Genomic DNA, 26,986 nt, shown 5'->3' with positions numbered 1-26,986 from the left:
AGCAGAATGCGACACCCCCTGTCCATCCACTCAACCTTTCCTTGTGGCATCAGCACTTACACGGGAAACACAACGCTTCAACCTCGCAACAGCCTCTCTCACTCCTCATTGCAGTCCTGCTGGAATGGGCATTATTGGTGGGATCTCCACATGTGGGAATCTTTGCAATTAGTTGACTCCAGACAGCTACATTAACAGGTACATCGGTCTGAAGTGCCACCTATTTTTATCATGAAATGTGTGACCCTTGTTGAGATATGGAGTGGTGATAACATAGAGAGTACCTTAGGGGCATCACTGAGACGTGGTATTATTACTTGGTCGCTTTTTGTCCGGGACAATACTTATGCATCAAACAAAATCACTAAGGCACATATTCCCATGATGTTATCTCTTTACAGAACCAAGCATTGCATAACTGTGCTGCCGGGTTTGATTCAATATCAATATGTTGATAGGAGAGCATTTTAAATGATCGAAAATCATCCACTGCTCTGTGGAGATCCATTTTATTTTATTTGAACTCCGGCTTTCAGGATAAATGTAAGAGTTATTTAACCCTGACACTAATATTATGCAAATAAAATTTAACACCACAACGCACCAGCTGTGATCATGAAATTACAAGAATATAGGAAGATAGGAGAAGGAGGAGGCCACGTTGCCGCTAACCGTACTCCTTCCCATGCAATATGATCATGGCTGATTTATACTGGCGTTAACTTCACTTCGGTGCAAGTTCTCCTTAACCGTTAATTCCAAGTTTTTTCAAATATTTATCCATATCCTCCTTAAATATAACTAATGCTCTTTACTTCACAAACCTCTGGAGCTTAGAATTTCAGAGATTTACTGTCCGATGAGAGAAGATATTTCCTATGCACCTCAGTTTTACATGACCATCCCTTCTTTTGGAATATGCTCCCTTGTTCGTGACTCTCCCAGCACTGAAAACGGCTCAACGTCTACCCTGTTAAACCCGCGTGGGATCTTATGTGTTTGAATAAGATTATCCTCATTCTTCTGTATTCTAAAGAATACAAACAATATTCATTAACCCCTCTTGATAGGAAAACCCTCTCATCTCTGGAGTTACTTTGGTGAATCAGTTTTTACAGCCTCCAATGCTGCCTTATCCTTTCTTTTGGTATGGAGACTAATACTGTACACAAACTGAGTGGCCTCAGCTTGATGCAGGAGTTCCATTTGAAATGTCGGTCGTACTTTTCCCTCCATAGATGCTGTCAACCCATTGAATTCTTCCAGCCGTTTGTTTTTTGCTCCAGATTCCGGCACTTTCAGTCTATTTTGTATCCATGTCATGTTGGCTATTTTCCATTCTTCTGGTGCACTTCCTGAATTTAGAATGTCGTTGATACTTTCAGCTGCATCTTGATAATTGACGTGGACAACGCCTTACATAGTGCGTGGCAGACTTGGAACAATAGTTTTCAAGTATTATTTCCCAACCCCTCACATCAAGTGACTCAGATTTCCTGAATTTCCATGCCTTCTTTATAGATAATTCAGCTATATAAATAGATAATTATATATCATTCACATATATAGATATTGATACCTTCTGTCGCCACACCGCCCTCTTTCTGAGTTCTCCAATATACCATGCATTGTTTTTCCACTAACATTTTCAGTAACTGCCAGGATTACTTCTTTGCAAAGATACCCTCTGCCCTTCTTAAAACGAAAATTTGAAACGTCTCATACACTCCTCAGCTATCAACCACAGTCACCCTCCACCCAACATCCCTTCCTCAGTCGCTTTGGAGAACGCCTCCCTGTTAACAATTAAGTAATCCAAATTTCGTAAAGCTACATGGTAATTACACTCATATAAATAAATAATTCCTGTGAATTTTAGGTTGCAGCTAGTTTCAGAATTCTGATGGTCAGCTAATTGCCCATTCAATCAAGTTTGAGGGTGAGAAGTCTAAAGATTTGAAACCATCTGCATAAAGAATACGAGGTTAATTCAGCACCTCCTTTATCCCGAGGCGGTTCTGCTGAGTTCCAGAATCTCCAGCTGGAGAAATCGGACTTTTGCATTCTTCCCTGTCTAACCCTTTCAGACTACAATTTTTTTTCCAATGAAATCCCCTTTCATTTTCTCTAAACGCAAGTAAGTGTATGTTACTCAATTTTTTTTCTTGAAAGAAGTCTCAGAAAGATGAATAAATTTCATTTATCTCCCATGCACTGAGGCCATTTTCTAAAAGCTTACCTTGCCTTCTTCAATACTTCCTAAATTGGATGGGAAAACTGAGATCGGTAATACAATGTACTTCTCTCTGCAAGATAGGTATTGTGTCCATCGAGTTTTCCGATATTTGTTTATATCGTGGATGTACAAGGCGCAATTTCACCCCTTGCTAGTAGACTGAAATTTGGAAATGTAAAAGCAGTGAGGAAAATATTATTTCCTCTGTAAACCTATGAAAAGGCTTGCAGCAATTAAATCTTAATGCAGTAATTGTTGTAATTCATTTTGTAAGGATTCTGAAATACATAGTGAATTTTTAACGCGTATACCTGCACTGCGCTTTCTCTGTGTCTGTAACACTTCATTCTGCATTCTATTTTCTTTTTTACAACCTCGTGACGAAAGACTCAAAATGAGAAAAGGTGTTCCCACTGCCCGACCTGAACTACGGCAAAATTAGAAGGTGTGAACAGATTGTTGATGTCTCCGCAAGAAAGCATCGAGGCTGATTTGACGAGAATGACCATGAAATCCAAGAACAATGAGAGTTCTTGGATGTAAGTGCAGTCATGCGCAAATGTGAATAAAACAGATCTTCAGGTATCAGCCTACCATCCTTCGCTGCTTGAAAAGAATGTATGATGTCCAGTAACTGCCAAGAAGCAAGACCTACGTGGACTCTTCAATGCTATGAAGCCCGTCACAGGACTAAATTTCCAAGAACAAATCTTGCTTATGCAGCATGGCTCATCTATAACGGAGAGGCACCAAGTGCCCACTGGAAGGAAAATTGGAAATATCTCAAAGAAGGTTATGCGTTTGACGGGCGCATCATTGATTCCATTCCAATGTCCAATAGTTCATAAACTGCAAAGCCTGTAGAGTGGAAAAAATCCTTGTTGACTCACAAAAAACTTACCGAACAAGTATTCGGACGCGAATTCATGACCTTATCTCCTGACCTAAGAACAGGAGAGCATTGCAGGTGATCTCAGAAGAGAAGCAAACGGTGTTTATCACCAGTTCTTAGGAACTGTTGTGCTCTGTTCATCCAACAGTTGCCCTCTAAGTAAGGGGTTTCTTGTTATATTTCGGCCTTCAGGTATATATAACTCTGTTTTATTTTACGAATCAGGGCCACCATCTAAAAGGAAATCAAGACTAATTGTCGTAACCATAGAGTGGCTTCCTGTTGTATGTCACAGGAAAAGTAATTGCAAAGAATCCTCTCAAGCATCCCCTACCAATGGCTGAAGAGCTTCTGTCGTCAAGAATGTCTCAACAAATCAACCATCTCTTCAATCTTAATGCACCTCAGAAACAACACGCTTCCGCTGAAGTGGAGATCACTATAAGACAAACAGGAGATCTTTTAACCTCTGTTGTCTCCGCTCCAGAGCCAAAGTTATCCCTATCTCAGTTATTTGGTTCAAAGTGCATGTACATGCTCAGCTCCATATCATTGGCTTTTGCACTGAAGCGTCTTCGACGATGGTGCTTACGTTAAACATCTTAGAGACAATCGCCTTCCAGGTACCTGTCTCCGCTGAACAATACTGCCTCCCCTTCCCAGCCTCACTCTATCCGCCTGGTAACAAAAACTAAAATCCATGAACACGCCTTGAAAATTGTGGATCATTTTCCATGCCTCCTCTCAACCAAGACAGGCTTCTGAAAATTCTCAAGCAGTGCTTTTGTAGAGCCGTGCACAGACCGAGGAAAATGTTGCCCGAAGGCCACTACCTCGAACTTTGTACTACATTCAAGTCCAACAGCAGCAATCGCCACATTCTTGTATGTTTCCGAGACGAGAGCACTCCAGAACCAGGTTTATCCCAACCTAGACATTTAATTGCACTGAACGTGTACGTTGAGAGCATGTTCAAAATCCTTGATGGCTTTTGCACTGAAACGGAAGGGATGATGGGTTTTCAACCAAACACCTGGAGGGCAAGTCCATGTTCCTACGTCTGCTGAAAAACGCCACCCAACCCTTTATATCGTAGCCCTTTCCTCCTCTCGACAAAAATTAGAACTCATGAAAACACCTTGAAAATTGAGGATCACTTTCCATATCTCAGGAGCTTCCTCTGCACAAAGATAAAACTTGATATTGAAATACCACAAGCTGTGCTTTTGGAGAGCCATGTGCAAACTGGGTAAAATGATACGCGGAGGTCATCATGCTTAACCAGCTCTGCTGGGAAGTGTGTGCAGGTGTGTATGAGTTGGCGGTGGCAGGTGTGACACGATCGGTGCTCATATCCTCCGCAGATCCATAATCAAACTGCTGAGAAAAGAACTGAAGAAAAAAAGAATCGTTCTGTAGCGGTTGATACCGCGGAATAAAACAAGACTCTACTCTGAGGATTGCCAAACAGAACTGGTTTATTTTCCCGCCTTGCGCGGGCCCTTTAAGGGAGAATGTTCCCGCCCAAAACAACCGGTAATGACGTAAGTCCTACGTCATCAGGACTTTGCCGCGCGCGGGTTCTCCCCGTCGCTCGGAAAGACGAGGCCCGCCGCCATCTTGGGCCTCGTCGCTCCGACGCCGCGCGACCCGACTGCCGAGCCGGTTCGCCCGACTAGACGGTGAGTCGCCACAGTTCAAAGGTTACTGACGAGAGTATGTAAATGCAAATTACATGAGTTTGGAGATCTAGGTTGCAGTGATACAGGAAGTTCAGTATTTAACAATGTCCATTGCAACCTCTGTGACATGGCCAAAGTCGAAATAGAAAATAATGTGTCTGTACCAGGACAACATAGCTTTCTGTTCCATGTCGCTGCGACTAACAGCTAAGCCTCTGTTGACTGAATAATACTGGAATAAAAGCATTTTGTTGTCTCTGAAGAAGTATATGCAGTGTGAGTGACATGAAATAAAATATTTAATCCATTGACCAGGTTGTAAATCATTGGGATTCTCTTTTCCAAGAGACAGTGAATACGTGGTTAATTGGGATATTCACATCTCATCGTTAGATACAGATGGATATTTGTACACTAGGGGAATCAGGAGACATGGAGAGCACTGGGATGACTCAAATCTTTGCTGTTTGCTCGTCCACAAAACGAAATTCCACACATGCAATAACAAAGAAAGACATTGGGAAGGAATTGTGTAAAATAAAAGCAACGAAAGAGTAATTGGAATTGTTCTTTTGTGCAGCGGGACAAAAAGGAGGATTTGATTGAGGTATTCAAAGTCAAGAAGACTTTCAATTGAGCAAACATTCCATCAGAGACAGAATGGCCGGTATTTAACGGTTACAGTCATACAGGGATTGTCAAAAGAACCAACGAAGAAAGGCAGTTGTACGGCGATTTATTCGAATCTGAAAAGCACTGCCTGAAATCTGGTGGGCGAAGATTTAAGCTTACGTTTGTGACGTGAATTGAAAATAATTGTCAGTAGTTCAGAATAAAGACAGGAGTATATGAATGGCTACTTCTGCCAGTTAACAGGCCTTAACACTCTCTCTCTCTCTCTCTCTCTTCTTCTCTCTTTCTCTCTCTCTCTCTCTCTCTCTCTCTCTCTCTCTCTATCTATCTATCTATCTATCTATCTATCTATCTATCTATCTATCTATCTATCTATCTCTCCCACCCTCTCTCTCTCTCTCCGTACGTCCCTCTCTCTGTCATTCAGTCTCTCTCTGTCCCTCGTTCTCTCTGTTTCTATGCACGTGTTTTATTAACTTGACCCGGACTCCCCACACTTTTTTTCTGGAGGGAACGTTCTGTTTTATTGTAAGTTTTATTGTTGCCCAATGGTTGTATAATACTGCTGTAATACAATTCCACGCCAATAATCACAATATTTATTTGAAGTGGACAATTAGAAAAAGAAAGTATAATGTTTATAACTAGTTTAAAGAACCCTCGTCATCGTTTGGTGTCATTGTGATGTTCCAGCAGGATAAAGGATGGAAGTGAGATGCTGAGTGTTGGGAACATAAAGTGGAAGTGAGAACAGGCTATCCGTCTGCAGAATCTTGCTATTCTGTGGGAAATTAAAGGAGCTTTAGGCAAATGTCAAGTACGGATATTTCTTATCGGCTTATTAATGCAATGGTGCACGATACGAACCTCCAACACAATTCCCAATGTAGAAGTAATTAACAAACACGTTGATATCGGAAGGTGTTGGCGGAGGGGCGCGGATAAGGAAGTTCGGATGAAAAGTCATCAACCTGAAACATTAACTCATTTTCTCACTTCACAGACGGCGCCGGACATAAAGAACATTTTCAGCATTTTCAGTTGAAATTTGGGATTCCCCTTGGTACGAAGACCAAGATGCCATGCATCGTTCACACGGGTGTTTAGCTGGATGGACGCAGACCACATTGACAGGGCAAATATCAGAGCAGTTCTACACACTGACTGACGTCATAAACTGCCTGTACTGCATTCCTCCAGTTCCGGGGGGCGCATTGTACAATTTGGCGAGGGGCAGAGGCTCAATGTTGCTGTACGATTCCGATTCTTGATCGAAGTTCAGAGAAAATCAGTGTTGTACCTCAAAACAAGGGGGAAACACAACCCTTTTAAGGTAGTCATCAAAAATAAAACAAAGGGAAACAGCATTGCATTTGACATCCGTTCGTTCATTTTATTCAGCGGATATAAAGAATACCTTGGTGACAACAACAATATTCGTGTCACTGGTTAAAGTTATTGAATACACAAAAGCAACATTAATTCATCTTGAGGCTTCAATCTGCACCTACAATCTTTCAACAGAACTGCATTTAAAGTAAAAAGGGCAAAATGTTCAAAGTTTTCACTTCAAATAGCATTTCTTTATTAAAACTCCGAAGTACAATATATTTCTAACTTGAAACCACGTGAAAGGACTGAATAGTGAAAGCAAACTTTGTCGGCTCAGTTCACAAGTTTTCGACATCAGATACAGCTGGATCTCGCGATGTTTGCCTTAACTGGGTTTGCGTGACTCTCGTGCTTAACCACACAGGAGTAAAGTTCGTGTCTTTTCCAGTCCAGGGCTGGGAGAGTCAGTTAACTGCTCGTACTGAAGGTGTTGTCTGTTTCCTTCTGTATCGGACCGGTCTCAACGCCATTCCTTCTCGCACTGCCGTCCACGGTCCACTCAATGTTCATAGAGCCTGGATTAAACTCGTTCACTAAACACACCAGTGTGGCGGTGCCCTTTGCCTTCATTTCATCCGCTGAAGGCGGCAGAAGGGTCACGACAGGTGCCCGAGGATCTGTTCAAAAAGAAATCACGGTTAAATCAGAGGAACTTCTGTCGTTGAGATAACAATTGGTATTGCACTGGTCCATTCAGTTCCACAAATAAATTGTTTTCCTATCAAGGAATTTCAAACTATGACATCTACAGAGTCTAAAAGGAATACGGATGAACAGCCGGGTGATTTATCTCCGTTAACGTTACCGGGATAGATCCTGCTTGTGTAGTTTTACAAAAATGGATACGTTTTTATTTGTTCCACCCCTATCTACCCCCCCCCCCCACTCTTACTTCCGTTGCTTTAATTTTAAATAAAATTCAGTAGATATAAACGATCCACTGTTTACTGAAAGCGGAGACCGATCTTACTTAAGTACCGCGGTACCATCAGGATGGAATCTTTCAGACGCCTTAGTCACCGATTAAAAGATGTCGCCCTCTGCTAAGGATAAATTTCAAGCTTAATTTATGTTTGACATGCTTTTTCCTCCTTCTCGAAGTGCTGCTCTGCTCATTTAAAAAAAGTAACAAATTTCTGGTGTAAAACTGCGAAAACCGCTCTTTCATTATTTGAGGAGAAAAGTTGTCACTGTTAAACATATCAACCGGAATCACCATGATGTTGAATTTCACCGGTGCTAAACCCCCGTTACGCATGCAATTTACTTTCAGAACTGGATATTATTATCGTCTTTCGAAAATGTCGCTACAGACCATGCAAACTTCTGCAACCTGTTTCACTAATCACATTCCATGCAACGAACGGAAAAGGATGCTTTAATTATATACCATTCCTCAAATGCATGATGATATCATAATTACTAAGATAAGTCACGAGACGCATTGGGAAGTACACGATCATCATGAGACGGGGAATGAGACTAAGTACTACAGATTTCCATCGCAATCTTGAGTACGTTAACTTTTATCAGGGACGGGCGAAATAATAATTAAATAATGTGAAGAGCCAAAACTGTTAAGCATGGAATCACAGCTGTGGGGTTTCAATTGTAATATCGAATCGTTAAAGTTCGAACAGCTCAGACATTAGTCTTGGACCATGGCTGATTTGAAATGGCTTTGAAGTATAAATGTCGCTATGGTGAATTCAATATCTTCTTTAAATATCAAACAAAACGATGCTGAATAAATTACTCCGTCGCATCGTGGCACGGCAGATTAGGAACTCAATGCGTAAAAGGGAGCTCCAATGTAGCTTTCCTCCCAGATTCACTTAGATTCAGTGAACATCTAATGTTTCACTTGAGAAAATGATTGATGTTCTGTAAAAGCTCACGAGCGACTATTAGCTGCTGATTGCAGTTATTTTACTGAACGAGGACAAAGTGAGCCAGAACCGTATGCAGTGGGCGCGTTTACAGCAGGAGCACGCCATTTGCACGTAACTGCATTTAGAATAACCATGTAAAATATTAACTGGCTTGATGTTAACTCAAACAATTAGTTTCATTAAATTAACAAGAACCCGCAACAGCGTTATGTTTACTTTGTCGTGTAAGTTTGGTATAATTTATGTTAATTTAAGCTTATAATCACTCATGCTTGTAACGTTCTGTGCAACTGTTGCAAAAAGTTAATTTCCATGGCATTCACATCTTGCTTATGACAATAAACCTGAACTTGAACTTGGTTTAGTCTGAAGATATTTTACTTACTTCCAACAGCCAGCCTCGTTCCTTGGCCGAATTATACACCGCTTACCAACACAGCGCAGTAATAGTCTGCAGGGTCCTCTGATTGAACGTTAGGTATTGTGAATGTCGAAGTCGTGCCTGACACTGAGAGGGGGAAACGGTCTAGAATTACCGGACCATTGACTACGGTACCGGCATAATAGTATATTAGAAGTCGGGGAGTTTTTCCAGGAATCTGCCGACACCAGGACGCATAGCTGTTGCCTGAACTGGAGCCAGACAGGGTACATGTTAATTGCACGTTCTGTCCCAGGGAGGCGGACTTCGAAGGCGGCTGATTTACTTGAAGTTCCGCGTTTAAACCTGAAAAAGACCAATATCAGAAAAGAAATATGGTTGAAGTGTTGGAGAATAGCCCCATTTTATGGGGCTCCGCTGTGAATCCAATGTCTGGAGAAGTAACTTACTCACAAACTGCGCAAAACACAAATACACTGACGACACTGATCCAGTAAGATATTTTAACTATTAAAAACAAGCTCCGGCACGTTGACAGTTTCCAGGTGAAGTGGCGTCTAAACTTTCTCTCCTGCTCCCTTTGTCAATCGTGTGACGAGGTATCACTAGCTATACCTTTTTTATGCAAATCAGTCGAAGCAGATTCTCGTCGAAGCCAGTTAGATGTTGCCAGATTCTTCCTGTGTCAAATTATTCTGCTGCTGTGAAGCATACGGGTCTTATTTTGGAACTTTATGATTCTAAATAGCTTGGTTTTTTCTTATGCACGGAGGGAAATAAAAATAATTGGATCAGTAGCCGTTTCCTTTAAGAATACGTCGAATTCTGTATGGTTTCTGTATGCTCTTGCAGCACAGAAAGTACCAGAGATTTTCTGCGAGTTTCCAATTATATTCGGTAAATGTTTAGTCAACAATGAAAAAGGAAGGAAAATATTCCACCTCAACGGTCCACATAAAATGTTCTTCCGTGAATATAACAACGTGTCAGTCACCCTCCTCTGCGCTGATAGAAAAGCAGACAAACGTGTGAAAGGATTAGACACCGCAGAGGGAGATGTCGCTTTTACTGTGTTGGGGCATTACTTGGTAGATCCAACGTGAACATTTCAGACCGGAAGAAAGATATTCGCCCGAGGGAAAACGTTTTCCAGTATCACATTAAATCTGGATATATTCGCAATGTTGGAATTCATAAGTTCCAAACCACCGTTCTAACTGCACGTTAGAGATTCCGGAAAACATCTGTGGAGATAAAACATCGCTGCGGATTATATTTGCTTTGTGGTTTCGGGAGACAAGGTTGACTACCTTGCCTGTATGTTTCTCGGCAGTGGTATCTGCTTTTAATGTACAACAGCAATGCGCCGAAGACCTATGTCCAAAGAACGACGGCAGCACCAGCATTTACCATCCTATTGTATTTGACTTCAATGAAGTCGAAAATGGGGAGATACAATTAATCAACGCGTTGATCTATAATGATGAGTCCTCTTGCTATATAGTTTTACCCACACTTGATATAACTATTTATTTATATCAGCATCTGTCGGTGGTGTGCATCATCATTAATGACCACCGTCTGTGAAATCACCCTCCGAACAATGTCTTTAATTGCCATATCTGCGCATCTGTGCATCGTCTTCGGATATCCGGCGAATTTGTCCGTCCAGTTCCAAAAGTAACATTTGGAAAATGCTCAGGATTCCTGTTTATTGAAGCTCTGTCCTGTCATCGAGATTGAGAATTTGTTTTCCCGCGCGAGGGGCATTTTTCCGATCCAGGCGAAAATCACAGAGTAAATCGGCGGTGTTTCTGTAACAAGAGCAACGGCCAATATTGCAGGAAAACGTTAATATTAGTTCAGACACATCTGAATTGGAGGCATTATTTTACGATTTATGTTGTTAGTGATAGAAAGGAAGCAGATATGTGAATGGACTGGAAACTGTAAAGTGAGACGTCGCTTTTGCTGTGTTAGGGTATTACACGGCACATCCAGCATGAACACGTCAGACTGGAAGAAAGATATTCGTTGGAAGAAATTCTTCTGGACCCATATGACAGTGAACAAACATTATATCGAAATGGTAAATCCGGAGATGGTAAACAAGGATTCATGACACAGGCCGAATATAGGAGAGGCCATACTGGACCTGGTACTGGGCAATGAGCCTGATCAGGTTTCAGATCTCTCGGTGGGAGAGCACTTTAGAGACAATGACGATAACTCCTTGACCTTTACCATAGCCTTCACAAGATCACAAGACAAGGGAGCAGAAGCAGGCCATTCGGCCCATCGAGTCTGCTCCAAGGAAAAGTGAAAAAAGAAATGAGAAATGGGGAATTGGGGGGGGGGGAACAAAACAAAAAAAACTTATTCTAATCCCAATTTCCGGCCTTATCCCCATATCCCTTGATACCCTGACTATTTAGATATCTATCTATCTCCTCCTTGAACGCCCCCACTGATCTGGCCTCCACTGCTGTACGTGGCAAGGAGTTCCATAAATTCACTACCATCTGGCTAAAGAAATTTCTCCTCATCTCTGCTTTGAAACTGTACCCTCTAATTCTAAGATTGTGCCGTCTGATCCTGGACTCACCCACCAAGGGAAACAGCCTAGCCACATCTACTCTGTCCTTTCCTATCAACATTTTGATGTCGCTATGAGGTCCCCTCTCATTCTTCTGTACTCCAGTGAGTACAGTCCAATAGCCGACAAACGCTCATCATAAGTAAGCCCTTTCATTCCTGGAATCATCCTCGTAAATCTCCTCTGAACCCTTTCCAACGTCAGCACATCCTTCCTAAGATGTGGGGCCCAAAACGGTGCACAATATTCCAAATGAGGCCTCACTAGTGCCCCGTAGAGCATCATCAACACTTCCTTACTTTTATACACTATACCTCTCGAAATGAATGCCAACATAGCATTCGCTTTCTTTACCACCGATACGACCTGGTGGTTAACCTTTAAGGTATCCTGCACGAGTACCCCCAAGTCCCTTTGTACTTCTGTACTTTGAATTTTCTCTCCTTCTAGATAATAATCTGCCCGCTTATTTCTGCTTCCAAAGTGTACAACTGCACATTTCTCAACATTGAATCTCATCTGCCATTTCCTTGCCCATTCTCTGTCTAGGTCTCTCTGCAACCTTCCTATCTCCTCAATACTCCCTACTTCTCCACCTATCTTGGCGTCATCCGCAAACTTAGCCACGAAACCATTTATTCCATCATCCAAATCGTTAATGTACAAGGTAAAAAGGAACGGCCCCAACACTGAACGCTGCGGCACACTACTAGTAACCGGTAGCCAACCAGAACTAGATCCTTTTATTTCCACTATTTGCTTCCTGCCAACCAGCCAATGCTCCACCCATTCTGTTATCCTACCCTTAATTCCGTGACCTCTCATCTTGTTAATCAGTCTCTTGTGAGGCACCTTATCGAAGGCCTTTTAAAAGTCTAAATACACAATATCTACCGCCTCTCCCTTATGCACCCTACCTATGATTTCTTCAATAAACTCCAATAGGTTGGTCAGGCAGGATCTTCCCTTCACAAAACCATGTTTGCTAGGACCTATCTTACCTTGTGCCTCTAGGTATTCCGTAACCCCATCCTTGAGGATAGATTCCAATAACTTGCCCACCACTGACGTCAAACTAATAGGTCTGTAATTTCCTTTATGCCTTGGAGAAGGATAGGAGCATACGATGTGGGAAAGTATTTATTTGGGGTAGGGGGAATTATGATGCTATTAGGTAAGAACTTGGGAGCGTAAAGAAGGAACAGATGTTCCTGGGGAAGTGCACAATGGAAATGTGGAGGTTGTTTCGGGAGTACTTGCATGGGGTTCAGGATAGGTTTGTCCTGTTGAGGCAGGTTAAGGATGGCAGAATGAAGGAACCATGGTTGACAAGAGACATAGAATATCTTGTCAAGAGGAAAAAAGAAGCTTACATAATGTTTAGAAAGCAAGGACCAGGCAAGGCAGCCAGAAGGCAGCTTAAGAATGGACTTAGGGGGAGCTAGAAGGGGGCATGAAAAGGCCTTGGAGAGTAGGATTAAGGAAAGCCCCAAGTCGTTATACACGTATGTGAAGATTTTGAGGATGACTGAGGGTAGGACCGATCAGGGATAAAAGAGGAAACATGTGCCTGGAGTTGCAAGAGGTAGGGGAGGTCCTTAATTAATACTTTGCTTCAGTATTCACCAGAGAGTGAGACCTTGGCGTTTGTGACGATGGACTACAAGAGGCTGATACACTAGAGCATGTCGACGTGAAGAAAGAGGATGTGCTGGAACCTTTGAAAAACATTAGGATAGATATGCCACCAGGCCCGGACAGGATATATCCAAGGTTATTACGGGAAGCGGAGGGAAGAGATTGATGTGCTTTTGGCAATGATCTTTGCATCCTCACTGGCCACAGGAGTTGTGCCAAATGATTGGAGTGTGGGAATGTTGTTCCTTTGCTCAAGGGAAAGGGCGTAGGGCTAACCCTGGAAATTACACGCCAGCGAGTCTTACTTCAGTGGTGGGCAAATCACTGGAGAAGATTCTTATAGACAGGATTTATGGGCATTTAGAGAAGCATAGGCTGATTAGGGACAGTCTGCATGGCTTTCTGATGGCCAGGTAGTGTGTCTCACGAGCCTGATTGAATTCTTTGAGGATGTAACAAAGCACATTAGAACATAGAATATAGAAAGACTACAGCACAATTCGGGCCTTTCAGCCCACAAAGCTGTGCCGAACATGTCCCCAAGCTAGAAATTACTAGGCTTACCCATAGCTGTCTATTTTTCTCAGCTCCATGTACCTATCCAACAGTCTCTTAAAAGACCCTATCGTATCCGCCTCCACCACGGTTGCCGGCAGTCCATTCCACGCACTCACCACTCTCTGAGTAAACAACTTACCCCGACATCTCCTCTATACCCACTCCCCGGCACCTTAAACTATGTCCTCTTGTGGCCACCATTTCAGCCCTGGGGAAAAGCCTCTGACTATCTACCCGATCAATACCTCTCATCATCTTATATACCTCTATCAGGTCCCCCCTCATCTCTCCAAGGAGAAGAGTTCCCTCAACCTGTTTTCGTAAGGCATGCTCTGCATTCCAGGCAGCATCCTTGTAAATCTCCTCTGCACCCTTTCTATGGCTTCCACATCCTTCCTGTAGTGAGACGACCAGAACTGAGCACAGTACTCCAAGTGGGGTCTGACCATGGACCTATAGAGCTGCAACAATACCTCTCGGCTCCTAAATTCAATTCCCCGATTGATAAACCATATGCCTTCTTAACCACAGAGTCAACCTGAGCAGTCGGTTTGAGCGTCCTATGGAGTCGGACCCCAAGATCCCTCTGATCCTCCACACTGCCAAGAGTCCTACCATTAATTTTATATTCTGCCATCATATTTGACCTACCAAAATGAACCACTTCACACTTATCTGCGTTGAACTGCAACTGCCACTTCTCAGCCAAACTTTGCATCCTAACTATGTCCCTCTGTAACCTCTGACAGCCCTGCAAACTTTCCACAACACTCACAACCTTTGTGTCCTCCGCAAACTTACTAACCTACCCCTCCATTTCCCCATCCAGGTTGTTTATAAAAATCACAAAGAGCAACGGTCCCAGCACAGATCCCTGAGGTACACCACTGGTCACCGACCTCCACGCAGGATACTACCCTTCAACAACCACTTTTTGCCTTCTGTAGGCCAGCCAGTTCTGGATCCACTCTGCAATTTCCCCTTGGATCCCATGCCTCCTTACTTTCCTTACTCCTTACATTGATGAAGGTAGAGCAGTGGATGTGGTGTACATGGATTTTAGTAAGGCGTTTAATAAGGGTCGTCATGGAAGAGTCATTCAGAGAGTCAGGAAGCATGGGATCCAGGAAAACCTGGCCGTGTGGATTCATAATTGGCTCGCCTAAGAAGGAAGGTAGTTGTAGATGGAGCGTATTCTGCCTGTAGTTTGGTCGCCAGTAGCGTTCCGCAGGGACATTTTCTGGGACCCTTGCTCCTTGTGACTTTTATAAATTGCTTGGATGAGGATGTAGAAGGGTGGGTTAGTAAGTTTTCAGATGACACTAAGGTTGCTGGTGTTGTGGATAATGTAGAAGGATGCTGTAGGTTACAACAGGACATTGATAGGACCAGACCTAGGTTGAGAGGTGGTAGATGGAGTTCAACACAGAAAAGTTTGAAGTGATACACTTTGGAAGATAGAATTTGAAGGCAGAATGCAAGGTTAATGGCAGAATTCTCAGCGGTGTGGTGGAACAGAGGGATCTTGGGATTACGTCCATAGATCCCTCAAGGTCGCCACGCAGGTTGAAAGGGTTGATAAGACGCTGTATGGTGTGTTAGCCTTCATTAGTCAGGGTACTAAGTTCAAGAACCGCGAGGTATATTGCATCTCTATAAAACTCTGGTTAGACCATACTTGGAGTATTGTGTTCAGTTCTGGTCTCCTCATTATAGGAAGGATGTGGAAACTTTAGAAAAGGTGCAGAGGAAATTTACCAGGCTTATTCCTGGATTGGACAGCATGACTTATGAGGATAGGTTGATCGATCAAGGGGTTTTCTCTTCGGATGAAAGGAGGATGAAGAGTGACTTGATAGAGGCGTACAAAATGATAAGAGCCATAGATCAGTCAGAGACTTTTTCCCAGGGCTAAAATGGCTAACACGAGGGTGCATAATTTTAAGGTGATTGAAGGAAGGTATAGAGGAATGTCAGAGATAAGTTTTTTACACATAGAGTGGTGGGTGCGTGAAAGGAGGCAAACACATTAGGGACATCTAAGAGACTATTAGACAGGCACATGAATGATAGAAAAATGGGGGGGGGGTATGTGGGAGAGAAGGGTTAGATAGATCTTGTCGGCAAAACATCTTGGGCCGAAAGTCCCGTACTGTGCTGTAATTTTCTATGCTATAAGTTCTTTGTGGAAATATTGAAAATGTCTCATACACTCCTCAGCTATCAACCACAGTTACCATCAGCCCACCAGCCCTTTCTCTGTCGTTTTTGCAAACCCCGCCTTGTGAAAAATTAGGGCATCCAAATATAGTAAATCGACACGGCATTTCCGCTTACATCAATAAATGAGTTCTGTGAATTTAAGGTCTATTGTAGTTGAAGAATGGTGATGATTACCTAATTCCCCATTCAAGCAAGATTGAGTGTGAGAATTCTAAAGACTTGCAAACACCTGAAGAAAGAATGGTCTCCTCAGCGCAAGGTTAATTGGACACCTACTTTATCCCGAAACGATGCTGCCGAGTTCCAGAATGTCCATCTGGAGTAAACGGACTTTTACATTCCACGCTGTCTATCCCTTTCAGACCACAGCGTTTTTCAATGATATTTGCTCTCATATCTCTGAGAACAAATAAACGCATTTTACTCAATTTCTTTTTGTGGAAGAAATCTCGCAGAGCAGGAATAACTTTAATTATCAACCATGCACTGAAGGCCAATTTCGTATCCAATTTCTGAAAGCTTACCGTGCCTTCTTATTGAAATGATCTGTCAGGATGGCTCGCAAACAAAGTATTTTCACTGTATTTCGGTAGACGTGACAATAATAAACCAGCAGCAATAATTACAGGATCAGAAAGCTCCAAATGGAATAGTTGGCATTGAAATAGCTTTTGAGAAGCTATTTAAAAAAAGAAATTTACATTCGCTTCAGAAACATAATAATACAGAGAAAAGATTATGCGAAGCTTCTCTGATACGTTGGTTAGGCTCCAGTTCGTGGATAATTAATCAATTTCGGCAAATAGGTGACCGAATGGATTTTGTAGCGATTCGAAGTAAAAGTTTATTTTACGGAAGTATAAGGTTCATGGACAGAGGAGTGACAGCAGTGGCATAGAAAAATTGAGAGAGAGAGAGAGAGAAAGAGAGGGAAAGAAAGAATCAAGGAGGGACAAAGTTTACGCAAAGATTTAATGCAACGAGGCAATCCCGAGTTGGGAACGGGAGATTAAAGCAATGAGTGAGAAAGAAAGTGCAAGGTGCTGCAGTTTGGGAAGGTCATTCATTATGGAGTCATAGAGGCATTCATCACAGAAACAGGCTCTTCAGCCCCACTGGTCCATGCCGGCCAAGATTCCCATCTGAACAAGTCCCATTTGCCCGCGTTTGGCCATATCCATCTAAACCTTTCCATGTACCTGTCCAAGTATCTTTTAAATGTTTTTAACATACCTGCCTGAAACACTTCCTCTGGCAGCTCATTCCATATAATGACCACTCTCTGGGTGAAAGAATTGCCCCACAGGTTCCTGTTAAATCTCTGCCCTCTCACCTTCACGCTCTTGTTCTTCATTCCCTAACCCTGGGAAAGGACTGTGAGCATTCAATCTATATATGCCCCTCATAAGATTATATTTTGCCGTCAGATCACCCTTCATTCTCCTGTGTTCCAACGAAAAAAGTCCCATCCTGCTCAACCTCACTCCATAACTTAGTCCATCGAGTCCTGGAAACACTCTCGTTAATCACCTCTGCATTCTTTCCAGCTTAAAGCCATCTTACCTGTAGTCGGGCGACAAACATAAACACAATATTCGAAATGCGGCCTCACCAACCTTGTGTACAACTGCAACATAACATCCCAACTTCTATACTCAGTGCCATGACTGATTAAGGCCAGAGTGCTAAAAGCCTTCACCATCCTGTCAACCTGCGATGCCACGTTCAGGGAACCATGAACTTGTAATCTTAGGTCCCTCTGTTCTAAAACACTCCCTAGGGCCCGACCATTGACTGTGAAAGGCCTACCCTCACTGGCCTTCCCAAAATGCAGCACCTGGCACTTATCCATATGCCATTGCTCGCCCCACTGACCCAACTGATCAAGATATCTCTGTTAATCCTGACAAATATCTTCACTGTCAACGACACCACATATCTTAGTGTCATCTGCAAACGTACTAAGTATGCCTTGTACATTCTCATCCATATAGACAACAAATAACAATGGGCCTAGTACTGATCCCTGGAGAACACCACTAGTCACCGGCCTCGGTTCAAAAACGAACCCTCTGCTTCCTGCAAACTAGCCAATTGTACATTAAATTAGCTAGCTCCCCTGGATCCCATGTAATCTAACTTTCCACAGCAGCCTACCATGCAGAACCTAATCAAAGGCCTTGCTGAAGTTCATGTAGACCACATCTATCGTCCTGCCTTCATTGACCTTCTTGCTTACTTCTCTAAACAAAAACCTGAATCAAATCTGTGGGACATGATCTCCCATGCACAAAGCCGTGCTGACTATCAATAATCAACTCGTCTTTCCAAATACGTGATATACCTTATCCCCCAGAATCCCCTCTAAACTTACTTAAAGCAGATGCTAGACTTACTGGTCTATAGTTTCCAGGTTTGTCTTTGCACTCCTTCTGAAACAAAGCCACAACATTAGCCACCATCCAGTCTTCCAATGCTTCACCCGTCGCTAACCGTGATGCATATGTATCAGCCAGAGAATATAAATGTGAATCAAATAACTTTGGGGCCGAGGTTGCAGTGATGCGGGAGATTCAGTCTTTCATATAGTCCATTGGAAACCCGTTTGTATGGATGAAGACTAAATAGAAAATAATGTAGCTGTGGCGGGACAACATAGCTTTCTGTTTTATGTAGCAGTGAGGACATCAAAGCCTGTGTCGACTGAGTAGTGCCAGAATTAAGGGCACTTTCTTGTCTCTGGATTTGAGATAGAAGCGACATGAAACAAAAATGTTAGTCCGCTTATGAACTGATAACAAAGAAAGATAGGAGAGAGCTTCCCTGAGAGACGTTGGGATCTCCGTTTGAAATTAACATTCAGAAACTCAGTGGCACTAATCTCTGTGTTGGTATCTAGGCCACGCGCAAATTCGCCTTGGCACAGAGTCGAATGTGTAGTTCAAGTTATGGCGCGGGACACCGGGTTTCAGCAATAGTGTTGCGGAATATAGATATATTTCATTGGTCTAATCTCCACTTGTACCATGATGGGACCATTATTCTTGCTAATTGATAAAATGCGGCTGGCAGTAGGGATTAGACAAATAACGACAGTAGGATTTCAAGTAAGGAGAAAAATATATTTTTTACTACGAGAGGTCAAGCACATCGGAAGAAGTATAAATTTAGGTGTCAGCAATGTCATGAATTTAAACGTGACGTTGCACCAGTATGTCTGCAGAAAACTGTGATAAAATATTAGATAATTAATTGACACCAGTCGAGATAAATTAATTGAGTCTTTAATATGTGTAGTGATGCAGCCGCCAAAAGGATACTTAGAAAGGACAGTAAAAGTGAACTGGGATTGTCCTGATAAGAAAGGGATAAAGAGGCTTGAGTAAAGTATGATCTTGACCCAGAGGGAAAGGAAATGAGAGCAAAATGGCTGAATATGAGAGATAACAATGGACAAAGTATTGGTTGGAATAGTTTTCAGCGGTTCTCCCAGCACTACTGAACGGAATATTAATCAAGGAATAAGTAGACTTTGTAGAAAGGGTAACAATGATGAGGGAGGATTTAATATCCAAAGAATAAAGACAAATCTAATCGATAAAGATTTGTTTGGAGGATAGTTTCTTATCAAAGATTGTGGCGACACAATGGCGCTGCAATGAAAGACGGTGCCGAGCAGCTCCAGAGACGCGGTTATATTGCTGCCCTCGGGTGCGATCTTGTGATGTACGTACGTTCTCCCTGCGATACCGTTGACTTCCTCTGAGTGGTCCATTTTCCTCCCACGTTCAAAAAACGTGCTGATTAGTAGGTTAACTGGCCACTGTAAATTGCTGCAAGTCTGAAGGCGACGGGAAGAATCTGGTGGATGTCGATGAGAATAAAGTAAAAAAAAGAGTCCAATAGCTGGTTATAAGTAGGTATCTGGTGGACAGCACTTACTTGGAGGGGCAAAGCGCATATTTCCGCGCTATACATTTCTATGAATCCATTCATGTCTGACTCTCACCGGAAGCAGTACGTCAACGAACCACTCAGTGAGGAGACGACCTGTGCACAATAAAACATGTTAATTTCTAATCCTCTAATGTGGCTTCCAGTGGGGAAATCATTTTCTAATCTCTTTTAACGAAAAAGATTTCAGTCCGAACGTGTGTAAATCCAATTACAAAAGAATGAATGGCAAATTAGTTAAGGTAGGTCGTGGAATTAGATTTGACGTTGCCATTCGATAGACAATGGCGATAGACTAAAGAAATATTTTATACTTCTGAAAGCATGTCGACCCCACAGAGAAATTAAAGCTCCGTGGCAAATCTAATCTATTCATGGCTGTCTAATATTAGACTAACAGACGAACCACACACTGTAGCTAAGCAGTAAGCAGGAGTAACAATCATACATTAGGAAGCAGCAATACATGACTAAAAATACTGACAACGACGAGGAAGTTGCAATATTCTATGTCACAAGGGATATCACAGCAATGATGGTCAAAGCTTCTGGATTGACACAAATAAATATCATCCCGATTACAGACGTATAAATATGGAGAAATAAAAGACGATGAGATAAGGAATTAACATTTGGTACCTATTTCTCACAGAAGGAAGTAACCAAATTAGCAGTTAGTGAAGAATCGATATTTTTCATTTTTAGACAGAATTGAGAAGGGTTTATCTGAGGAAAATTATGTCTGGCAAGTCGAAGAGACATTTTCAGCATGTAACTCATTGGCGCATAGAAAGGGATAAAGGATATCGTTTATCAGTATTTTCAAAGATATATGATAAGTTGTTCACAAAAAAGCTGTTACTAAAGATAGGACTGATCATGCTGTGGATAAAACATCAGCCTGGCCTGACTAACAGAATAGAAGGGCAGACTATTACGAGTGCTGCGCCCTCAGATTTATACAGTATAGATTAATGACTTTTTTGTTAAAACAATTTATAACGAAACTAAGTTTGTTGATTAAGAAAAACCACGTTAGAAAATTAGTCCTGGAGAGGACAAATTCTTCAGATAAAAATCGTCATTAATTAGGTGATTAAAAATATCACAGAATGGTTGTAAAGTCGAAAATATGAAGCTGTTCATTTTGGCAGGAAGAATGGAAAAGCACAACAAGCTTATGAATGGCAAGAAAATTAATAGCAATGTATACCAGGATATTGATGTGCTAATTCAGGAAACACCTACAGTGAACATAAATTTACATCAAGCAACTTGGAAGTTACACATTATATTCGACTTCTTGAAAACATATTCCAGCATATTCCGAACTACTATCGGGAAGTCTTGTTACAGCTGTGTGGAACTCTCTTGAGACTGCTGCAGTACTGGGTGCTGTTTTAAATACTATACTTTGGTGTAGGTATTCTTATATTGGAGTCCGTGTATTATTGATTTATTAGCTACATTTCTGTGAGAAACCAAATGCTAACTGAATGTCATTGAATTAGGCTGCTCGATATCCACTTGGAGTTTGGAAGAAAGAGAAGAGGGCTCTCTGTAAAAAAAATGCATATTGTGAGAGGGTTTGACAGAAAAGCTGGAATTTGGGGATGTAATATCAGGGGAGGGGCTGTCCATTTATGGGTGATAGAAAAGGGAACTTCTTCCGTGAGAAGGTTGTAAATCATTTGAGTATCCAGATATTGGAGCAATTCACATCTGATCGTCTGATACTGATGGACATTCGCTCACTTGGGGAATCAAGCGACATGGCGAGCACTGGAATGACTCAAATCTTTGCTGTCTGCTCCTTCACAAAAAGAAATTTTACCCACGGCACAAACAAAGGCAGAGATTGTGAAGAAATTGGGTAGAACAAAGACAGCTAAAGAGTAATTGAAGTTGTTCCTTTAAGCAGGGGGACGAAAAGGGTGATCTGATTGAGGATTTCAAAATTAAGAAGGATTTTAATTGAGCAAACTAGTGCCTGAGACAGGACGCTCGGTATTTAAAAGTGCCAGGCTTACAGGAATTGTCAAAAGAACCAAGACAGTTTGCAGCGATTTATTCGCATCTGCAAACACTGCTTGAAATTTGGTGGACGAGGACTTATGCGTAGGTTTGGCACGTAAATTCATAATAATTGTCAGCCACTCAGAATAAACCAGGAATTAATGAAAAGTTACTCCTGACAGTTGACAGGAAATCCTGACTGATTGTCTCCTTATTCTTTTCTCCCTCCCTCCCTCTCTCTTTCGCTTTCCCTTGCTCTCCCCCCCCCCCCCCCATCTCTCCCTCCCTGGAGGAAGCACCCTCTTTTATTCAAAGTTGAATTGTTGTCCAATGGTTGTGTGACACGGCTATGAGACAATTCCAAGCCCCATCCCATCTCACTGGTGGATGTGCTAATGCTGCTAACCACAATGTTTATTTCAAACGGACAATTAGAAGAAACAAAGTGTAAACGACGGAGACGGGGTGTTTAGAGCTGGGGATGTAAAGTGGGACTATCAATCTTCAGAATGTTGCCACTCTGTTGAAAATTAAAGGAGCTTACGGTAAATTTCAGGTCCGGACACCTCTTAACATCCTTCTTAATGCAATAGTGCACGTTTCGAACCTACAATCCTGTTAACAATTTACAAGTAATTAACAAACCCTTTAATGTCTGAAGGTGTCGGGTGAGGGGCGCGGATAGAGAAGTTCTTATGAAAAGTCATCAACCTGAAACGCCATTTCATTTTCTCGCTTCATAGACGCCGCCGGACATGCCGAATATTTCCAGCATTTTGATCTTTCATTTGGGATTCTCCTTGGTATTAAGACCAAGCTGCAATGCATCGTTCACACGGGTCTTCAGCTGGATGGACGCAGTCCATGTTGACAGTGCCAATATCAGAGCAGTGTTGCACACGGATTGAGATCAACAACTGCATTTGCTACAGTCCTCCGGCTTCGGAGAGAGCAATCTACAGTTGTCGGGGGCCAGAGGCTCACTACTGCTGTACTATTGTGATTTTTGGTCCAAATTGACAGAAAATCACTGTCTGTAGCTCAAAACTAGGGGAAAATACAACCCTTTTAGGTCATTATCGTTTCAGTCAAAAATAAAACAAAGGGAAGCAGCATTGTATTTGTGACCCGTCCGTTCATTTTATTCAACGGCTGTTAAGAATACCTGGGTTCTAACAGCAATATCCGTGTCACTGGTTAACGTTATTGAATGCACAAAAGCAAGATTAATTCATCTTTATGCGTCAATCAACATCTACAATCTTTCAACAGAACTGCATTTAAAGTGAAAAGATCATAATATTCAAACTGTCCACTTCAAATTGCATTTTTTATGAAAACTCCGAAGTACAGTATTGTTTCCACATGGAAGAACTGAATAGTGATCAACAAACTTTGCCAAATCAGCTCATAAATTTCCGACATCAGATACAGCTGGATCTCTCGATGTTTGCCTTAAATGGGTTTTCCTGACTCTCGTGTTTAACCACACAGGAGTAAAGTTCGTGTGTTTTCCAGTCTAGGGCTGGGACAGTCAGGTAACTGCTCGCACTGAACGTATTGTCCTTTTCCTGCTGAATCGGGCTGGTCACAACGCCATCCCTTCTCACACCACCGTCAACAGTCCACTCAATGTCCACAGCGCCCGGCATAAACCCGTTCACTAAACACACCAGTGTGGCGGTGCCTTTTGCCGCAACTTCATCCGCTGAAGGCGGCAGAACGGTCACGACAGGTGCCCTGGGGTCTAGTTAAAAAGAGGTCAGGGTTTGATTGGGTTAATTTTATTTAATTTTTATATCCGCCTACTTTTACTTCCGTTGCCTTCTACTTAAATAAATATTAGCAGATATGAACGATTCGTGATCGCGAGAGTTATATTAACGAATTGAAACTTATTTTGTTGTGCGCACAAAATTACGAGAGATCGAGGTTACTTAATACCGCAGCAGTATAAGGACAGGAGTCTTCTCGGCTACTTGGTCACAGATTCACAGTTGTTGCTCTGAGGCAGGGATAAATTCGAAGCTTATATTTGAAATATATTCCGTTTTCTCCAAATACCGCTTTGCGCATCTAATAAAAAATCTAACAATTTTCCGGAGTTAAATTGCGAACCCTGCTGTTTTCACTTTTTCAGGAGGGAAGTTGACACTGTTAAACATATAAACAGGAATCACAGATACCCAAGCAACTTACATGAAGATTTGGACATCTATTATTATATCTTGAAAATGTCGCTGCAACCCGTGGAAACGTCTGCAACTTATTTCACTGAACACGTTATATGTAAAGTAGTTTCTTGTGAGCTTTAATTCTACATTATTCCTCTACTAGAAGATGATTTAAGTATTACTGAAAATTGTCACTACAGGCATGAGGAAATATGCGATCATCATTAGACGGGAATGAGATTAAGTATTGGAGAGTGCTGTCACATTCTTGAGTACGTTTAAGTTCTTCAAGTGCGGGCGAAAGAATTAGGTAGATCTGTGTCGTTCAAAAATCATTAAGTATGGAATCACAGCTGTGGGATGTCAATTCTAACATCGAAAATTTAACGTTCGAAAGGCGCAGAGCTTGTTCCCGGACCATGATTGCTTTGAAACAGCTCTGAGGTAGAAATGTGGCTTTGGTGTGCGAAAGCAATGCTAGCTATCAGTGACTCAATGGATGTTTAAAATGAATTTGAAACTCTTGTTGCAATATCTTACTGTGTCGTGCTGTGATGCAACGCCAGACAAATTACTCGGCACGGTACAGTAAGAACTCCATACGTAAAAAGGAGCTTCTGATGTAGCTATAGCCCTAAGTGCGTTCGCTCATTCCTGTGACTTTTCTGAGCGCCGTACGTTTTATTTTAGAAAATGATTGTTATTTTGTAAAAGCTCAAGAGAAACTACTCGCTCCCAATTCCAGTTATATCGCTAACCTGTGACCAAGTGAGTCAGGACCATGAGTAGGGGACTCGTTTGCATCAGCAGCAGCTAAATACATTTAGAACAACCATGTATCATGTGAACTGGATTGATGGTAACTCAATCAATTATTTTCACGAGCAAGAAGAACTCACAGCAGCGTTACTTTTAATTTGGCATGCAAGTCATGTATAGTTCACGTTAATTTAAATTTACGTTAACTTGTCTTTGTCATGTTTGCAATGCTCTGTGCTTCTGTTGCGAAAAGTTAATTTTCAAGGCATTTATATCGCCTGTATGTGTGCCTAAGATAATAAACTTCAAAGTGAACTTGAACTTGGCTTAAGATGAAGATATTTTACTTACTTCCAATACCCAGCCTCGTTCCTTGGCCGAAGAACAGTGCACTGCTTACCCACACAGTACAGTAATAGTCCGCAGCGTCCTCCAATTGAACATTAGGTATTGAGAATGTCGAGGTCATGCCTGATACTGAGAGGGAGAAACGGTCTGTAATTCCCGGACCTTTGTAAACGGTGTTGGAATAATAGTATAGTAGAAGTCTGGGAGCTTTCCCAAGAATCTGTTGGAACCAGGACACGTCGGTGATGCCTGAACCGGAACCAGACAGGGTACAGGTCAATTGCGCGTTCTGTCCCGGGGAGGCGGACACAGAAGGCGGCTGACTTACTTGAATTTCCGCGTTTATACCTACAAAAAAGATCTGTATTAGAAACAAGTAATGAAGCACATTGAGATAGTTGACGTGTCAGAGAAAATCCTATTTAACGGTGCTCGAGTGTAAATGTAATATTCGGGAAAGTAAAGTACTCACGAACTGCGTAAAACACTAATGCACTGACGAAACGGATCCACTTAGACATTTTAAATAACTGTTAAAAACGAGCTCTGGCGCATTGACAGTTTCAAGGGGAAGTGGCGTCTAAACTTTCTCCGCGGCTCCCTTTATTCATCGTGTGACGGTATGTCACCGCCGGTTCTTTATTTATGCAAATCAGTCGAACCAGATGCTCGTCGAAGCCAATCAAAGGTTGCCAGATTCTTCCTGTGTCAAAATAGTCCGCAACTATCAAGCATTTGGAAATTTATATGTCGAAATAGCTTGATGATTTCTTAAAAATACAGGGAAATAAAATAATTTGCTCCGTAGCCGTTTCTTTTCTCAGAAAATTCCATCGATTTCTACATTATCTCGTAGTTCGTATATATCAGAGACTTTCCTTGTGTTCCAATATGATATTCGGTAACTGTTTAGTCAACAATGAAAACGGAAGAAAAATATTCTATCTCAACCGTCCACCTAATAAGTTCTTCTGTGAATATAATCTGACGTCAGTCACCGGCCTCTGCATTGATAGAAAGCCAGGCAAACGTGTGAATGGACTTGACAGTGCAGAGTGGGATGTAGGTTTTACTGTGTTGGGGCATTACTTGGTAGATCCAGTGTGAACATTGCAGGTCGGAAGAAATACATTCACCCGAGGAAAGTCTTTTTTTCCAGTATCACCTTAAGTCTGGATATATTTGCAGTGTTAGAATTCCTAAATCCCAGACCACCGTTACAAATGTGTGTCAGAGGCGTCGGAAAGCATCGGAGGAGATAAAACATCGCAACAGATTGTATTGGATTTGTCGTTTCGGGAGACAATTTTGACTACATTTCTGTATATCGCTGGCAGTGCTGTCTGCTTTCAAGGTCCTACAGGAATGCTCAGCAGACCTTTGTCCAAAGACGTGCAGCAGCACCCGCACTTGGGAAACAGTGCTATTGTATTCGACTTCAATGAAGTCGAAAATGTGGAGATACGTTTAATCAACCCCTTGAAATATAATGATGCATGCTAAAACTTTTATTTGCACTTGATATCATTTTCTTTACTTCTAACACAATAATCCAATGGTGTGCATCATCATTAACGACAAGCGACTGTAAAATCACCCTCCGATAGATGA

At 42.0% G+C, this 26,986-nt stretch overlaps 1 protein-coding gene and 1 pseudogene across 1 annotated transcript; both read right to left on the bottom strand.

Annotated features, from left to right (window-relative positions):
- Positions 1 to 7,129: 7,129 nt before the first annotated feature.
- LOC127579603 (immunoglobulin lambda-1 light chain-like) lies at positions 7,130 to 21,852 on the bottom strand (annotated as a pseudogene).
- A 1,363-nt stretch (positions 21,853 to 23,215) lies between these two features.
- LOC127579176 (immunoglobulin lambda-1 light chain-like) lies at positions 23,216 to 25,967 on the bottom strand. The gene is made up of 3 exons (XM_052031785.1): positions 25,848 to 25,967; positions 25,379 to 25,723; positions 23,216 to 23,841 (listed from the first exon to the last, which is right to left on the bottom strand). Exons 1-3 carry the CDS (start codon positions 25,894 to 25,896, stop codon positions 23,519 to 23,521), a joined length of 717 nt encoding a protein of 238 aa, XP_051887745.1. The 5' UTR covers positions 25,897 to 25,967; the 3' UTR covers positions 23,216 to 23,518.
- Between the last annotated feature and the right edge of the window lie 1,019 nt (positions 25,968 to 26,986).

Source organism: Pristis pectinata, chromosome 17, assembly GCF_009764475.1.
Source record: "Pristis pectinata isolate sPriPec2 chromosome 17, sPriPec2.1.pri, whole genome shotgun sequence".
Lineage (NCBI taxonomy): Eukaryota > Metazoa > Chordata > Chondrichthyes > Rhinopristiformes > Pristidae > Pristis > Pristis pectinata.
The sequence above is the reverse complement of the archived record's forward strand: the minus strand, read 5'-3'. Positions and strand labels throughout refer to the sequence as shown.

Coding starts and splice junctions, on each gene's coding strand:
- LOC127579176 (XM_052031785.1), bottom strand. CDS start 25,896: ATGTCTAAGTGGATCCGTTTCGTCAGTGCATTAGTGTTTTACGCAGTT. Junction 25,724..25,847: donor ATTAGTGTTTTACGCAGTTC/GTGAGTACTTTA, acceptor TCTTTTTTGTAG/GTATAAACGCGGAAATTCAA. Junction 23,842..25,378: donor AACGAGGCTGGGTATTGGAA/GTAAGTAAAATA, acceptor CTTTTTAACTAG/ACCCCAGGGCACCTGTCGTG.